We start from the raw sequence: 18,773 nt of genomic DNA, 5'->3' as shown, positions 1-18,773 counted from the left end.
CACTACATATTTCATGCATTTTAGTTTGCTTCATTCAACATACAACTGCAGAAATGGAGCTACAATTGTTTTTCACATGACAAACACTACCATATTTGTTTTGTTGCAATTCGTCTCTCGAAGGACTGCTGGATCCTAAATAAGTAAAAAAAGAAAAAAGGATTTAGTGGCATCAAGCGGTGAGGTTGCAGACTGCAACCAACTAAACTGGGATTACACAATAACTAATACCAGTTTAAGAATGTTTTATTACATTTCTGCAGAGTTAATTCCACTAGATTCCACTATACTCTGCAAAATATACCTTTAATTAGTAAAGAGGATTTTTGGCCAAATTATTTTGGAAAGTGTTTTTGCTAAAACAAGATTTGCGTAAATCCACGATTATGTAAAGGTACCTTTATTTTTGATATGGTATAGTATAATTATAATAACTTGACTAATACGATAGATTGGGTACTTTACATTTGGCAGAACAACCCAAACTGGATCAACACATTTTATCTTATAACCAAGACTATTATAATAATAATAATAATAATAAATGAAATTTATATAGCGCTTAATATGGTACTCTAAGACGCTTATTATCCAATGAGGATATGATGAATATGTCTAGGCATTTAAACTTTTCATGTATATGTTATTTCATGCATCAACTTTAATGCATATTAAGTAAAACCACCAAATACAGTTTAATACTTTTATTTAGTACTTTTATTACAATTTAATCAAAAGGGTTGTTATCAAACAATGACCATGGCTTCAGCACCAACAGAATTCCCTAATTCGTTAATCTGGGACATTTGGCCATACATCATCGTACCTTGCTTATCAATGTCCTTTCTTTGAACATTCTCTAACCTTTTGTCAGACACTGTCATCCATGTGTCATCCACATATATTTTTATTAAAAGAAGATAACATTATGGACCCTTCACGCCATGGGGGTAATCTGTCCCTGAACAAACCAAATTGATGCTTTGTCTATCTGAACCAAGCTGGAATCTCTCCCAGTGATACTGCCTTTGTGTAACCTTGGTTCCCAGGCCTGAGTACATACTGTTTGCACAGAACCGGATGAAGAGTCACGTCAGAAGACTGTATTTTTCAACACTTATCACATTCATATGGCATATAAGGCAAGACGTTGATTATAATCCTTCTAAGGGTATAGTTACATTTTCCCACAATACTTGGATTTTTTTTTTTCCGGGCCCAAGCACAAGTTATTAATATTTTTGAGTTCAGTTTTAGGGGCACAAATTGTTTCTTTACCGAAATCTACAGTTTGTTGTTGAATCAGAGTCAACATCAGTGTGTCAAAACATTTATTACAGCTATTTAAATAAAGGTTGCAACATTTAGCAAGGTCATCAAGCTGGATCTGCTGTCATCTCACTCAGTGCATATGCTCAATTGGATTGTAATAGGATTTTTGCGTTCTGCGCATGCTTGTGATTTTTTCCGGGGGCGTGAGCTGAAAGTAGGAGACGATAGTCTTGTTGTTGACGCCGTTGTAAATGCTGATTTATTTAAAAAGGTGCGAAGAAAATGGAGGAAGCCGGGGTTGTGCAAATGTATATACCCCCCCCCCCCCCCCCCCCCCCCCCCCCCCAATGTATTCGGTGCAGGTGGAAGTACACACTACGCTTTGATTTCCCCCGGTCACCTAAGGCGGAAATGAAAGTACATGGTTGTACAAGGTTGTAAAGTAGTAACTTCGGGCTGAATCTCTCAAAATTGGTCAAAATAAATGTTTTTTATTTTAATGTTTCTGGAATTGGTATCCATTATTATAAATGTTATTTTCTTCTCTTCTCTTCTTCTGCTTTACTACGTCTTTCATGCTTCTTCGTGTAGAGTCTGTAAACTTCATCTGTGGCCTGTTGCTTCAAATTTGGCCTCCAAATTCTGACCAACCTTTCCTTTTGTAAAGGTTGGTCAGGAGTATCCTATGCTAAAGGTGGGTTAAAGGTTGCATCGAGGCACCTTTCCTGAACATTTTTTTAATTCGAAGAACCTTTTCCCGAAACTGACAGCTGTCTACCGAAAACATCTTTCTCAATTGTCCCTGAGTTTGTTGTTAAAGGTGACGTAAAGAGGTCAGCTGTGGCTCTATTACATCTAGTTGAAATGTAGCCCCACTTATCCTACCAGGGTATGACATGCTTCGGCCAACAAATCGATTTTCTCACCATCATGTATACTCGGCCAATTGCAGTTGTCCGATAGAGGAGCATGGTCGAACTTTGGCTTTAATCGGATTAAGCTTTGCATGTAAATGTACTGAGTGACCAAAAAAAAGGTGAGCTATTTCCTCTGACAGCTATACTTTGAGACTGCGTGAATGTTAAATGATGCCAACTTGCAAATGAGATTTAACACAAATGGATTCCGGAAGGAAATGGCTGGTACGTTCTCCTTTACCTTCGATATAAGAAGGACAATTCTTTATTATAACAACAAAAATAACAATACAATTTAGAGTGCTCTTTACTTTAACCACAACATTCGAGCACTAATGTTTAGTTGATGTAATTGTTGTAGAACCACTTTACAAGTATGATTTATCAGCTGAAAAAGCTCATGCATATGATATCTCCAAATGAATAGATATAAATACACAATGAATGATTTGTTTCTTCATCCCTTTGTGAGCATTCAACCCAAAGGCTCACATCCACAATAGGGTTGTAATTGATCAATCTGGTCTACGCAGCTCTCAGTGGAACCTTCGGAGGCCGCCCAGCTTCATTAGGCTGTGGAAACAATACATTGATAAATATTCATCAATAATGTAGAACTTCTAATTGTCAAACTATGTCTTTAATCAGATTAAGCTGTGCATGTAAACGTACTGATATGTTTCTTCTTAAACACTTGTTTGCAGACTTTATCCAGAACATGGATTTCCTGAATGGGAAAGAAAGAACATCAAGCATCTAAAGTTGTTTTCCAAAAGTCTCATAATCGATGTTCACTCCTGCATCAAATAATGTTTTAAATTGACCAAACCAGAGAGTCAGTTTCGGCCAATAGTATCCGTCTGCGTCCTGCAAGACGGAGGCGTGACTTGTAGTAGGAGGCGTGACTTGTAGTAGGAGGCGTGTCTTGTACTTTTCTAAATCGCGGAAGTAGGAGGCGTGTCTAGAACTTTTCTAAATCGCGGAAGAGATCTGTATGCAGTGGTGCGCAGGTACATAAATGACCGCTACTTGGACCTCAAATATTAAGCCTTATATAAAAAAAATGCTCCCGACCCGCTCATTTAAAAATATGCTCTTGATTAGCTTAATCATAGCCTTACTGGCTTACGTGAAAGTGACATCCCTGAGACAAATGCATTTGCTTTCCTTACGGTTCTGGCGCTGTGTCAAGCGGCGGCCAGCGACATTTGCTCTCTCTTTTCCGCACTTTTAGCCATTTTTATTCTTTATTTTTATCGCTATTTTTTTTTTAAAAAAACATTCATTCTTGTTAATCCACTTATTTTTACTTACCGACATGATCTTAACTTCATACTTCAAGGAAGAGCTCGCATAATGTGTGAACCTTGATTTACAATACTTTTCTTACCGCGAAAAGAGAAAGATCTCGCGTGGACCGCAATTTAGAAAAGTACAAGACATACCTCCTCCTACTACAAGTTACGCCTCCTACAAGTAATGCCTACTACAAGTTACGCCTCCATCTTGCAAGACGCAGACAGACCCTACTCGTTTCGGCAGCCCCTCCTAAATAGGAAGGGGGCAAATTTGAATATTACCTCCCACTTCCCCTCCCCCCTCCAATCAGAGCATAGCATTATATAATAATATTATTATTATTATTATTATTATTATTATTATTGTATTATATTATATTATATAGATATAGGGTTAGGGTTAGGGTTAGCGATCATTGGTCAATGGGCAGCAGCTCATTTGCATTAAAGCTACAGACACCAGAAACAGCAGGGGAATAGCAGGAGGCAAGATTTTTTTTTCCTAAAAGCTATTTCCAGCAAACAACTTCAAAATCATGTTTTCTGGAACTCATGGGCCCAATCCCAAAGTGAGCCCTGAGGACTTAGGACTAAGGACTCACAAACTTAATTGATCTCAGGTGCTAAGTGAGTGAGTGTGTGAGGCCACATGGGCTCAGATAGGTATATATAGGATTGGGACAGCACTTCACTAGAACACATGTTACCTTGACAACGTTTAAGACAAAGATGTTGCCGGTTTGGGAATTCTCCTTTTGAAGTTTTTTATTTTATTTTGTAATTGCAATGAAAACAATCGGCTACAGCAATTTATTGATATTAGAAAATATAATTTTTACTTTTGAATACTTCAGTATAAAGGATGAATTGAATAATTTTGGTGATTATTGGCCTACACATACTAAGTCAGAACGGGCTACATTTGGCTGAATTATAAAAGGTATAAGTAGTAATATGAAGAGCCGTTTGGGAGCCAAAAGAGCAGGCTCTTGTTGGTGAGCTGATCCAAATGATCCAGCTCACTAAAAAAAGGCAGAAATTCCTATCTGGTCACGCATTGACAGTAGCGTCGTCTTGTTGTTTACCTTCCTAATTTCCGGATTTACCTATGGTCTCCGCGGTAAACGTCACAACGCTTTGAACTGTGGGCAATTCCCTTAGGTGAGGTCTGCACTGATGCGGACTCACGGAAAGGGCTCGGTAAGTGTGGACTCAAACCCTCACGCCCTTTGGAATTCAACATTGGGACAGCCCTAAAGCCTTAATAATTTCACAAGAACGCGCATCAAAGTCTTTGAGTCCGTGAGTCCGGACATTGGGATTGGGCCATATACTATGTTTACTTGTTGGGAAAACCATAATATGTCTCCTTTAATGATGTTTCTGTTTTTTTTATTATGTCATTGTGATTTAACATGTTTAAAGGGCCAACAACTGGCAGTCATTACAGGAAACTTCAGAAACTGATCTGAAATATATCTGTCTCTTTTTTCTGTCTTTCTCTATCTCTCACCAGGTGTAGCATATCGCCCTCGATCCAGTGTTTCCATCCACGGTTTTCCTTCTCTCCCTTCTGGACACATACCAGCTTGTCTCCATCCCAGCTCACCAGCGTCTGTACACAGACATGCACACACATGCACACACACACACACACACACACACACACACACACACACACACACACACACACACACACACACACACACAAACACACACACACACACACACACACACACACACACACACACACACACACACACACGCACACGCACACGCACACACACACACACACACACACGCACACACACACACACACACACACACACGCACACAAACACACGCAAATTCACACACACAAACGCATACACACGCATGCACGCACAGGGACATGCACACACGCACACGAGCACACACACAGAAACACACCCACACATTAAATCATTTTGGTGGTTAATAGCATCAGCCTTATAATTAGGTCTCGTTAAAACAAATGTTAAAATGTTTCGTGTGAAATAGGCCAAGTCATAAAGTTATTTAATCACGGTAATTAAGAACCTCACTTTGAATTAAAAGCCTCCTCAGTTAAGCCCCTACCACCACCCCACTATCTCCCTACCTGAATTTATGGTCACTTCTAATCAAATGTGATTCTAGACAATGCACACACTTCCGTTTATGGCATGACCTCTGATACACAGGCCACAGAGGGTGTTTGGATAAACCCTTTTTGGAGACCGTAGACGTGGTTGTAAACTTAATCACTGCCACGTTGTAAAACCTCAGTCTACACAGATGTTTTCTGTGCATTGCATACTGCATTGTATTGTCATTCTATGCATATAACCACAATTTGATGTTCTTCAGCAATCCTACACTTTACATTTTATAGTATTTAATAATTGTATTCCCATTGTCCATATTCCCTACCATCCTTAATTTCATTGTACAGAATGACCCTGTGTGATACTACGCATCTGATTAGTAAAACTCTTTGACTTGGACTTTGGACCTCAATTTTTATACGTAGGCATCATCCAATTGATGTTCTGTTTGCTTAGGTGATAAGATCTTATCAAATACATAAAACCTCAATATCAAGATCTGTAAAAGAGGGGACTCATTTAAACGCAGTGAATAGGTTAGTTCCCGTTGTGTACGGATGGTTTGCCTGGCTGTGTGTGGATAGGGGGCGCTACCTTGACCGTGCGGTTATCCAGGCCCTTGGTGTACTCGTCAAACTCCACCCCCACGGTGAAGTTCACCTCGTAGTTCCTGAAGGTGCTCTGGGTCATGGTCTCAAACACGTCTCCTTTCTGGACAATGATCTTGGTCTGCGTCAGGTGCGCAGCGATCTTCCTGGTGGCGAAGTCGATGTCTGACCAAAAAAACAACAAGCAACTCCCTTAAAAACAGACTTTAAAGTCATAATGTGTTTGTGTGTGTGAGTGTGCGTGCCATGGAGCTGTTTAAGCTGTGCTGTATCCACAACAGTGCTTTGCTGGTTTTGCCGACTGCCATGGATGACCCCGACTCAAACTAACACCCAGCACAGACGGCCCTATATTATTATTCCCCTCATGCGTTCCATTTGACAGATTAATTTACGCTTTAAAAATGACCTTGCTTCAAGTCAGAGCAGGCTCCAACTCCCTGCTTCGCCGCGTGAGAGCTGACAAAGAGAATCATATGCCCAGCCAATTTTGATATTCATTCCCCCATTTGCCCTAAAGTGAGAAAAAATCTATTTCCTTCCATGGCTCTTACGGACGAGGCCCTTTATTTATCCCGCCAAAATGATATTTTTGCACCATTTCCATAAAGACGCCATTCCCCCATTTCCACCTTGATGGAATTTATATGCGGTTGCCGAGGGTAGAGGCCCTTCAATATACAGTATTTCTTGTTTTCCTTTTTTGGGATGTGTGGGGGCATACTAAGGTGCTTTCATGAATTGCAGATAACGCCTGTGAATAATGAAAGAGCTTCCTGGTCTCTGATCAGTGACAGGCCCGAGGGGGAGAGCCCATGCCCCAGCCTCCGTTATTGCCTGATACCGGGTCAGAATCCGTCTTCCCTCTCCCCACAGATTGGAAGGATAGAATTGCAGAATAGAGGGAATCAATATTTATTTGCGGTGGTAATATGCGGCAGGCCGCTCAGAGCCGAGGTTAACCTAGCCTGACTGTTCCTCATTGAGCAGGCGATGCCGTTTAATCTCTCTCTCTCTTTCTCTCACTCTCTCTTTCTCCCCTCCAATGTTGAGTAAATGACATCTCTTTTTCTATCTCCCTCTTTCACACGCATGTCTTCACAGCACCCCTCTGGCGGTGTGCTAACCATACAGCCTCAGTTTTACATTAGCTTGCTTACACCAGCACTCCTATTCTCATGACTGTTGACCGCAAACCCAGACCTCTTCAGTATTTGGTATCTTTCTCCGTCCCTCCTCCTCTTTCATCTGGCCTATGTCCCTGCCATTGTCCATTAGAAAGGGATTTGGGGAAAGAAGGAGCTTACCCATTGCCTTCATGACGTCTTCAAATTTGTCATTGCTCACCATCTCCCAGGTTCCATTGTAGTCTGCAGGCATTCTGGCGTCTGTGTGGTGCGTTACTGGACTACGGAAAGGAGTTTCACACACTGAGAAAAATCCGGCCAAGGGTCCTACCCTTTATATGCTCGCTCTGTGTGTGGTTATGTGTGTGTGTGTTTGAGCATAGTACAAAGGGCTGGGTTTTCCTGATAACTCACTCAGAAGAAAACTGTTAATGGGCGTCTGTGTGTGCAGTTTAGCTGTGCGCATGTATGATTATTAGTTATGCAAGAAGAAGAGCCCCTGTATGACTATTGCATGCCAGAGTATTGTGTGTGTGTGCGTGCGTGCGTTTGTGTGTGTGTGTGTGTATCTGCACTTGTACACCCTTTCTATTTTCTTCCATTTGGGCATCTGCCATTCAATGTGCACTTAAGAATTCCAACATTCTCTCAACCATCTGTGTCTCATTAATAATCGTTGTGCACGAGCATGGAGCTCTCCCTTCCTAAGGCCAGCCGTCCCTGTTTGACCCCGGCACGGAACATTGTAGACCCGTTTGTGTTGAAGTAGTTAAATTGTACAGTACAGCTGTTAGAATGTGGGTGTGCAATAACAATATTATTATCTCTTCTGAGCCCAAGGACAATGATCACCAGCCTTAAACTCAGTGCCTCTGCTTTCAAAATGACAAATACACAGATAAATACATAGGCGCACCTGCCAAGACCCACATGAACACACCACCACACAGGATTACCTAACCAAACACATACCTGGATACCACAAACTCTAGCTCAAAGTTGGGTTGTTTAATTGAAGATATATAGATTCATTGTTGTCTTGTGACAATTTGTTAAAATAACATTAATTTCTCTTCATTGGTGGTCTTGCCATTGATTAGTGTTGGCTGGGGGGCTGACAATACCATTCGTTATAATTACCTCCGATAATGTTTTGATGAATAATCATGTTGTCAATATTATATTATATATATATAGATACATAATATACATAGGCCTAGATATATATATTGTTGCTGTCAAGCGATTAAATTATTTAATTGTGATTAATCACATTAATGTCATAGTTAACTCACGATTACACATTTTTTTCTATTCTAAATATCCCTTGATTTCGTGATGCTAGCCTTTTAATGAGATCAGAGAGTGTTGAGAAGGACAGTAAGAAGAGAGACCCGCAGTGAATTCAACCCGGTCCACTTGACATCGGGTAGGTGCATGACAGTGGTAGGCCTACCGTCAAACTTCAATAGCCCAGGCTTTTATTTGTGACAATCACTGAACTTTCGAACGAAACTCTTGCTCAGCAACGATGGGAAATACTATAACATTTATTATTTAACTAGTATGAATATTCCTACCGTGCGTAGGCCTATACACATTACCAGGCTAGCGAATAAAGCCTACACACACACACACACACACACACACACACACACACACACACACACACACACACACACACACACACACACACACACACACACACACACACACACACACACACACACACACACACACACACTCACACACACACACACACGTGGCGGAGTGGTAATCGGGAGAGTCGGGAGAATTCGGGGCTGTCGGGCTGATTACTGCGGGATAACAATATTGTGTTTATAAAAGTTCCTTGCAGCGCCGTCCGGCAGCCTGAGATGTGCGCCCGCAACCTCTCACTCACTCAACAGACGCAACACTCACAAACTTTCAACAGTTTTGAACATTGAACTCTCTGCAGGCTCGAACAGAGTGACACAAACACACACACACTTTGAAGGAGTTTTTCACCCGCTCCGTATCCTTGCTTGCCCCTACAAGTTCGTGCGGAGTGCTTGTTGTTTTGTTTCTGGTGTAGATCCGGTGTGGTGTTGTAGTTTTTCTAACGTGACTAGTTGTTGCTAGACAGCAGGTGAAAAAACTACAACGTTAGCCAAGCCAAAAGAGCGTTAATCGTGAGATAAAAAAATTAACACCGTTAAAATTGATTTGCTTTAACGCCGTTAATAACGCGTTAAACTGACAGCACTAATATATATATATATATGCCATATTATAAATATGGCAAATGCCCATCAAAAGTAAGCAGCACTGAATCAAATGTTTATGCATTTACTTAGTTTGTATGGCAAGCATCCAAGCGATAAGTATTAATTTCATAATGATTTGGAAAAACCCTTTTTGGTTCCTGCACCTCTGAAACTGTAATCTGCAATTGATTGGAGAATATACTTGAGATGACTTTTAGCTACCTGTAATAATATTTTATCAAAAAACAACTATATATCTTATCAAATAAAAAAAAAGTCTTATGTGTTCGTTGTCTCGTCCCTTCTCATTGTACAAAATCCACATCCAAATATAGAGTTAATAAATCAATGTTGCAACTGCAGAGTACAAAAGGACGGCACTCATGTGATTATCATCACAGATATGTCCACACATGCTAGACTTTATCAGATGCCTACTATGTACCTCAGTGTCATTGATTGAACTTTGAGCTTTGTCAAGATTGCAAAGATGAAGGCACTCTCTGAGGATAGCTTATATTGCTTTCAACGTTCTATTAAATACATAGGCTAAAACTTATATTGGCCCAGGAATAGATATGGATCTTTTGAAGAGCAATATCATAACTGATTTGGTTATTTTTAATGTCATGGCTTTACTCAAAATGTAAGCCCAGCTGTTTTGACTCACTGATATTTATTAGATATTCTACACTAGATACTTATAGATTGATGATTATTTTCTTAGAAAAGTGTGGTAGCCAGTCCACTGAGGTTTTTCTCTTTGACCTCTACCCAAAAAACAATGCCCAGACCCACAGGGCAAAGCTCTTTGAATGTACAGTACCAACACAAACCAATGTGTTGGTACATTACAAAATGTACAGCGAGATGTACAGTTCCTATTTTCACCACACAGGGGCAGTGTTGTACCATTAAAAAGTTGTTTCTCACTGTGCCCTTTCACTTTGTGCAAAACAAAATAACACACATTATGCTGTGATCAAAGCAGAGGTGACACACAGCCATCTGCTGATGTAAGACCATATTTGCTCCAGGTGTTTTTGTTCAGTATAGATTCATGGTGCTGTTAACTGAAGTTACAGAAGCAAGATAAATATATCCAGCCCCCTTCAAATATCCTGTGACATTTACACAAAAGAAAAGTCCCTGACTTGTGCATGTGTGAGCGGATGGCTAGTTTACATATGCAAATTAGGCTTGGGTTAGACTTAATAATACATGACACGATATAATTCCCGAGTCTGCCTCCTACACGGCAAATGGTGTTTCCTTTGCCTTCTAACCTTGAGCGTGTATCGACAAAAGTACGGAGAAGAAAGAAAGAGATGAAGAAAGAGCGAGGTCGGGCGGTTTAGAGACTGACTGTGTTTAAAATTTTCTATAGTTGATATATAAATATATAAAGTATAGTGACTGAAGGCGGGAAGGTTGCTGTTCTGGTGCAGCTGTGGCAACAGCTCAGTCACAGAACACCTCATAAAGAACCGGCCCTTAACCCACGGCGACACAGCGGTAACTAGGTCTGGCATGTTGTCGATCGGACGCTGCTTCTGCTACGTAGATACTGATGCAATGTTTCTTCCAGAAGTTTCATGCTATTACTAAGATGGTGCTCTGCAGTAGCTACTCAGCGACTACTATTTACAGAATGCATTGAGTTACCTGACACATACATTCATCACATTAAAATGTACTGCATACCGTTACAAATTCCTAGTCAGTAAGTGAGCAGAGAGCTGCAATGTTTACAGTAGAAGCGACTGTTTTTTGAAGTGGTTGGAGAATGTATTCTCCTGTGCGGTGAGTATGTTTTTTATTATTGCTCTTTATACACAGAAAAGGAATTCTCTTTAACTTTATCTAAATCTATTGCTTCTGCCTGTTGGGAAGAAGAAGAAGAATAATAGGAAGGAGGGGAGAATTGGGTATTTTCTGTTTATTTGTATTCTAGGCCTAAATTCATGTGTTTTATGCAGGCTGCCTAACGTTTGCACATACTGCATGCTCAATCATTTTTATACCATATATGAGAGGAAGTGACTGGGTGGGTCCTTCCTTTTACATGGCTTTCATCAGTGTACCTTCATGGACCCTTGCTATCTACTGCTACTGAGTTTACCGTATTACTTTGTTCACGGAGACTAGAATGCAAATGGCAGGTCTTTCTGTATATTATTGTTTATGCTTCAATTTGCTGGTTGATAATCTCTGCCCAGCTGCGGATGTTTCGAATGAGTTCTGCAGTCACATGTTTTCCTCATGCCTGCACCTTGTGTTCAAACCATTCAACCCTTTAACAAGATTATGTTTTGCACCCGCACAATGCTCTCATCTGCCCCTTCCTCTTCCTCTCCACTCGAGCTATCGAACGTTCACCTTATCTGCGTAATTGCGGGAGACAAATGCTTGTGCAAAAGAAGCTTGTTGTGGTGGTCAACAAAGAGTGAATTAGCAATGTGTTTTCCCTGTCTTCCTATTGCCTCAGTGCCAGTAAAGGTGTCTTGCTGCGCTCGCTTTGAAGTCCCCGGGATAATTGAAAGGGCCTCGGTGTTCACGCACAATTGAATAGTCTTGCTTTCATCCTTGAACGCGAGATACGTGTTTTTTTGACGCTAAAACATGCACAAGCACGTAGGAGAGGTCCATGCACAAATTACGTGACTTGTTCACGCTCTTTTACATGGGATTATAATTCTCTGCAGAAAGGGGCTTTGCAATTGGCAGTCAATTTGAATTTGTGTGTTCCATACAGCCACGATGATAGGCTGTCCATCACAAAGCAAACAAAGAAAGCTGAATGGGTTGGTAGTTTGCAATCTTTTAGGTTATGGGTTGGTAGTTTGCAATCTTTTAGGTTAAAAGTAACTATTCAGTTACTTTTCAATGCTTGTTACAAAACATCTATACACTTAAAGTACTGCATCCAGGATTCAATCGACACTTGGAATCATACTGTCTAAAAATTTGGTAACATTTTGTGAGAGGACGTGATGTCAAAACTAATTTTTGGTAAAGTAGATAATTTAGTTTGGTTTTGTATAAGTAGCATTACAAATATAATCAATCTCGCTTTTGTGTAGTTGCAATTCGTTATTGTTTTTTTGTCATCAAGCCACACACTAGCAACAGCTTGCTGAGTTGCTGGTGTTGTCCCTGGTCCATGTTTAGCCTCACTCCCCCTACTGCACCTTCCACCATGCTCCCACACCCAAAAAAGCCCAAGTGCATTCTGTGAGTCCAGAAAAGTGACCACTCTTCCTGCTTAACATTTTCTTCATAATTTCCATGTCCCGCTCCACCCTGCCTCAGGAAGTTGTTACGGCGGGGGGAAAAAAAGACCTAACAAGAGAAGTTGACGATGTTAAATATTTTATGTTTTCCCTCTTGGAAATTCCGTGCAACCGGATTGAGATCTTCTTTTCTCTTCTTCAGCAGGAAAACATTAGCCAGTGTGGAACTGACTGGTGCATCCCGGAATGTTGTGCTCATCTCTCTTCCTTTTTTTCCTGGTCCTCTCCACTCTGTTCAGAAATAGGCATGTATTCTAATGCATAATACATAAAGGCCCTGCTTTGGAGCAAGGCCGGGAAGGCTTTTCCTGGGGGAGGGTTGAGATTTGCACTCCAGGGTTGGGAACCAACATTGCGGGGCCGGCAGGTGTGTGTGTGGGAGGGAGGGCTCATTGGAAGCACACGGTGGTGTGGGACACTGCAAGGTGGTCACTTGTACCCACAAGTGAAATCTTGCTTGTGCTTGCTGATTAGTGGCGCAAATACGCCTGAGTTTGGGTATTAACCTCATTAATTAAACCTTAACACTGCATGCATGCTTTTCATCTGCTCCACCTCCTCCTCTTCCTCCTCCTCCTCCTCTCCAAGGACCAACGGCACCAGATAATTCTGAACGAAGCCCTGAATGACCTTTGGCTCCTTAAGGCTGCCCTACATACACGTTATTAATTACCTGCGTGTCTTGAAAACAAAACCCCCAAAAATAACCAGCCTGTTTTGCAATTTGCCTATTTCACCAGTCCTCAGTGCATCACTGTTCCATGTGTGAAACAGTGTTGTGTACCTTTCAAGAGGAAATAGACATTTTGGGGCAGGCCAGTGTTATTGTGAAAGAGAAACAGAGAGAGAGAGAGAGAGCGAGAGAAAGAGACACCAACACAGATTGGGAGAGCGGGGGAAAGGGAGCAGTTGTTGAAACAGACTCTCATGTCCAGGCTCAGCGATCGCCAGCAGGAGCCGAGCCGAAGCATCTGGGCCGAGCCCGGGGTCCTTTCAGCACTCGCCACCAGCCCCTCTAAGGCAGGAAGTAAGCAAGGACTTCCTGCTGTTCAGAAAGTTGCAGGGAGGGGAGAGGGGGGGTGTTAGTGTCCGTTTTGCCCTTCTTTCTTAGATGCCCCTTTTTGGACCAAATACATAAATGTAAATCTTTCATCAAAGGCAAAGGCAGATATTCAAATTTGTAAACGAGCGCAGCATCGGGTGCCTGGGGTGCAGTCGTGATTTGCTCCCTACATCTGAGGTACGCGTGTGGTTTCATGTCTTGGCAGGGAGGTAAAGGATGCCCTCTTTTGATTCCCCCAGACAAAGCCCCCCAAAGTGTCTCTGTGCGTGCCTGCTTTCGGGGGTTTCGTGTGAATCCCAATCATGAATGCGTCTCTTTAGAGTAAGGTCAGGGAGAGGAGGATGGATTTCTTACTGCAGGCTCATGGCAGAAACGCCTTAGATGGCACTGCAATTACAACCATGATGCAGGGAAAAACCTGCCGTCTGAAAAAATCTTTTACGTATACACGGTATAGAACGTAACCAACCGTGTAACATTTACTTCTGAATCTGCCCCAACGAGCTCTTCCAGGCTAAAACCGGATGTTAAAAGACAATGGAATACAACGGGTAATGTTTCGCCCGTGTTTTCTCTTATTCACCGGGGGTGGTGATGGGATGTTTGGGGTGGATGGCTGAGCCTATCAGCAATTTAGATGGGTAGAAAATGAGCAGTGGGCTGGAAAGGCCCATTTCCCCTCCCTAGTCCAAACCCCTCGTAAGACAATCCTCCTTATTGCCGGCGTCGTCGCGGCCATCAACTCATCACAGCTGCTTGTATATGCGGCGCGGTGCGCGTCTCGAAGGACCTGCCATGTTGTACTCGATAAGCAGCGCTATCCTCTCCTGTGCGACATAGGGAGGAGGGAGCTAATGGGGACCATCTTCGTGTACTGGAATGAGGGCATGGCTTCATCTCCTCCATTGCACGGGGCAGACTGCTCCCGTGGAGCGCACACAAAGCAGCGGTGATCGCTGGTCATCATGAGGTCAATGGCGAGCAGTCGCGTGTTAATGATTATTGACCGTAACGGTGTGTGTGTGTGTGTGTAGGTGGATCCATGGGGATGCGGTGTGCGGCGTTCATTGTTCATGCGTTAATTCCCACTCAAACCGGGGCTTATGGCGTTAGCAGGTGTGCAGTAGAGTCGTTTCGGTCAAGATAATTGAATGTGTAAGTCATTTATTTGTTCTTTTTTTCCTTTTGCATTAAGAGAATATTCCCCCCCAAAAAATTTTACAAAAGTGTGTGTTGAAACACTCGACTCTGCTGCTATTTCCAGTTTTTCTGTGCTCCATGTTTCCACTGAATCTCTGAGGCTCGTTATGGACCCTGTTGAATAATTAATCCTGATTCTATTTAAGATCGGGACAAGGACAAATTAAATGGGGACATGCTGGACAATATGCCCCCCCCCCCCCGCGCTGCTACACCATATTTTCCCTTCCCACCCTGATCGTATCACTCTTTCTCGGGACTAGTGCATTCCGTTATTCACCCCTTTCTCTCCTCATCGTATCTGTCTTTTTTTGGGTCTAGTGCAGTCCGTTATTCACCCCTTTCTCTCCTCATCGTATCACTCTTTATCGTGTCTAGTGCAGTCTGTTATTCACCCCTTTCTATCCTCATCGTATCACTCTTTATCGTGTCTAGTGCAGTCTGTTATTCACCCCTTTCTCTCCTGATCGTATCACTCATTAACGGGAATCGTATAGTCCGTTATTAACCCTTTTCTCTCCACCCCTCTCACCAAATCCAATGGCGATATGTCCTTACTTTTAGTTCTCAGTGCTATTTTAGGAAGAGGAATTCTTGCTGCAATCCGGGTGGAGTTTGGGTTGGGTAAAGGTTGTCTAGAAAAGAGGTGTTATCCCGTACGGATGCAGCCTCTTGTGGCCAGCGCAGCAGGCATTGATTTCATTTCTCTTGCTCCTGAATGTTCCTCTCATCTCATAACTGAATATATTATTGATGCATTACAACACAGGATCAAATGGTACAAATATTAGCCATAGCTGCGTTATGTGTATCTTTTTGCAGGTGTTTATTTGATTTGCACGTCTTTTGCAGGTAGGGATGCCTTCCATTACCTAGCCATATGCACAAATCCAGTCCATTACTGGAATAACGTAAATGCATGCAAGGGAGGGGACTTAGCACATCATCTAGGCCTATTATTTGGATTTTGATCCAATCATGTTTCACCTTGGTTCAAGGCAGGTATTAAACGGCTTTTATTCGGAGGATGTATTGTTTTTCATTTGCCCGTTTAATGTCATCGTATACCACATTGTATCTGAGCGTGGACTTACAGGCGCAATCCTATAAACTGCAATCTAAGAGCCGAACTCGACGCTTGGCGCAGTTCTCAGCAACGTTTAATCAATTGTGGGCGGCATCACACACCTAGTCAAGCATGAGATGGTATTACTGCTCTCTGACTGTTTATAAGGCATGACCCCAATTCTTTTATAGACCAATAACCGTAAAGCAATTCATTGTGCATAGCCATTATATAGCTTGTTTCCTTGCATAAGTCTACAGAGCTCGCTTGCTGAAAAAACCTTGAGCATCATTGGTTATTTGCAAGTGCAAGACATTGCAAAGTCTGATAAAAACAAATCTACACATAATCTCTGACTGCGGGTAGCAGAGCCCTTATACACCTCTCCCAGCTGACGCCCAGATTGTATCTCTCGCCACAGCGCGAGAGATATAATGATCGAGAAGATGAGTTTAATGAGTGACGTGCAATCTTCTCCTCTGGTCCCTATTTTAGCACCATTCGTCGTCACTGCCGCACCACACCGCTCTTATCATCAAGACGTAGAGATAGAGCCTGGCGAAGCAGATGATGTCTAGCAGTACTGCTCCCCAAGGTGGATTCTCTGTGCAGCACACAGAAGATCCATACCAAGCCTGCTCGGCCTCTCTCTGTTCAGGCTCTGCTGGTTCCGGCGCCTAATGAAGATGTCCCTTGGGAGAGAAGACCCCCACACCTCTCCGTCACAGGCCCTGCAGTTAGGATGTCAGAGGGGAACTGTCCTCTGCACGTACAAATGCATGTCGGGAATAGGCGAGACTGGTTCCATTCAATTAGGGCCCTCAGTCAGACAACGGGCTCCACTATTCTGTGTTCGGAGAGATGGGTGCATGTATGTGCGTGCGGTGTGGCTGTGTGCCTGTGTGGGTTTTTCCCGCCTCTTTCTTTGCTACCATTTGATCAGGCCCTCTATAGATGGAGCTCTCTGTGCCTCTGTGAACCATGTCAGCTTTCACTACCTGCTCTACCTGCTCCGCTGTCAGAGTGATTAGCACAACCGCTGCTAGGGACTACACTACCCAGCGGCCTTGGCTCCCCAGTGACTCGACCTGATTGGCTCCCGACTCATGGGAGCGAAAAAGAAAACCATGGGAACAATCTCTCTCTCTGCCTGCAGTCGATGATGCTCCCTAAATTCTCCACGACAAACAGCTGAAAGATTTAAATGAAAGATGTTATCCCTCAACAAAACAAGAGAGAAAGACAGAGTGAGAGAGAGAGAGCGAGAGCGAGAGAGAGAGAGAGAGAGAGAAAGAGAGAGAGAGAGAGAGAGAGAGAGAGATCTGGATGTGATTTCTCTTGGACCTTCGTACCTTGTATCTTGTATCATGACGTGTCAACTGTTTTTCCGAGTTTACCAGCCTGCCGGTGCCTACCAGATAACATCTATATGTGATAACCTTGAAGAACCGAGCATTGGTCTGATTTAACAGGCGATAGGCGATAGATAAAGAATGCCAACTGAGAAGCCAAATCAAGCTGCCTTTTGTTCAGCTTTCTGAATGTGTCTTTGGACCCGTCCCTAAAGTGCTTTATTTATAGGTATGTAGGCATGCAGACCAAGGCTGCAAAATGGCTCTTAACAGCCCCGCTGCCACCGCCGTCGGGACCCCTTCCTCCATTTGGGTTTTGTTTACCTATGAATATTTAGGGCTCTGCAAATGTCGTGAACAAACAGCCGCATATGGTCAGACCTGTATAGATCGCTGTTGGGGCGGGGGAGGGGGGCAATTTTTGCCCGTTAATGAAAGTACTGTAATGAAATCAGAAGGACGGCACAAAAAAAAGGAGGAAGGAACGAGAGAGTGAGGGGAGAGAGCAGTAAGGGCGTCGAGCCGGGCAAGGGAGGGAAGGAATTAAGGGCGCGGGGGAGAGGGAGTTGTTGATAGCGCAAGGCCAGGGGTGCATCAGAGACGGTGGCCGGGCGGCACATGTATAATTGACAACCTAAGCCTCAGCTCTGCGGGGTTTAGGACATTCTCGCTCCGTAATCCACTTTTCCCGGGTGACGTGGGAGTCAGGCGGAGGGGAAGGGAGGGGCGGGGAGGGGAGTTGAGGAGGCTGGCTGCCATGAATAGAAACAGCAGAGATGAGCATATGTCTGGCAATCTGCGAATCTGAAGAGCAGCTCTGACACTGCAGACTCAACACATTTCTCTCTCTCTCTCTCTCTCTCTTGCTCTCTCTCTCTCTTTCTCTGGCTATCTGTCTCTCTCTCTCTTTCTCTTTCTAGCTATACGTCCCTCGACCCTCTCTTGCCCTCAATATCGCTCTATCTCTCTCCCAATGGTCCACTTTGGCTGCTGAGCACATCCTTCCAACATTGGTGTAAGCAGTGGTGGTGTGGGCCGCAGAGAGACACACAGCTTGATAACTGCATTTGTGTCAGCGTTGCGGGCGAAAGAATGGGTGTTGATGTGATTGACAACGACGAAGGAAGAGAAAGAAAGATGGGGAGGAATTAGTCAGAGTTGAAAAGCGTCTGTGGGGGATCGGTTCAGCTGATTTACCGTGGGATGTGCTTTCTCCACTGGAT

General features: G+C 43.0%; 1 protein-coding gene across 2 annotated transcripts; it reads right to left on the bottom strand.

Moving 5' to 3' along the window:
• Positions 1-2,415: 2,415 nt before the first annotated feature.
• LOC115561204 (retinol-binding protein 2) lies at positions 2,416-7,736 on the bottom strand. 2 transcript variants are annotated; one of them, XM_030381031.1, is made up of 5 exons: positions 7,508-7,736; positions 6,187-6,365; positions 5,001-5,102; positions 2,862-2,916; positions 2,416-2,762 (listed from the first exon to the last, which is right to left on the bottom strand). In XM_030381031.1, exons 1-5 carry the CDS (start codon positions 7,578-7,580, stop codon positions 2,758-2,760), a joined length of 414 nt encoding a protein of 137 aa, XP_030236891.1. In that variant the 5' UTR covers positions 7,581-7,736; the 3' UTR covers positions 2,416-2,757. The 2 variants fall into 2 exon arrangements, with proteins under 2 accessions (XP_030236891.1, XP_030236892.1); XM_030381032.1 differs by having other exon boundaries at positions 6,253-6,365.
• Between the last annotated feature and the right edge of the window lie 11,037 nt (positions 7,737-18,773).

Source organism: Gadus morhua, chromosome 16, assembly GCF_902167405.1.
Source record: "Gadus morhua chromosome 16, gadMor3.0, whole genome shotgun sequence".
In the NCBI taxonomy this organism is placed as follows: Eukaryota; Metazoa; Chordata; class Actinopteri; order Gadiformes; family Gadidae; genus Gadus; species Gadus morhua.
The sequence above is the reverse complement of the archived record's forward strand: the minus strand, read 5'-3'. Positions and strand labels throughout refer to the sequence as shown.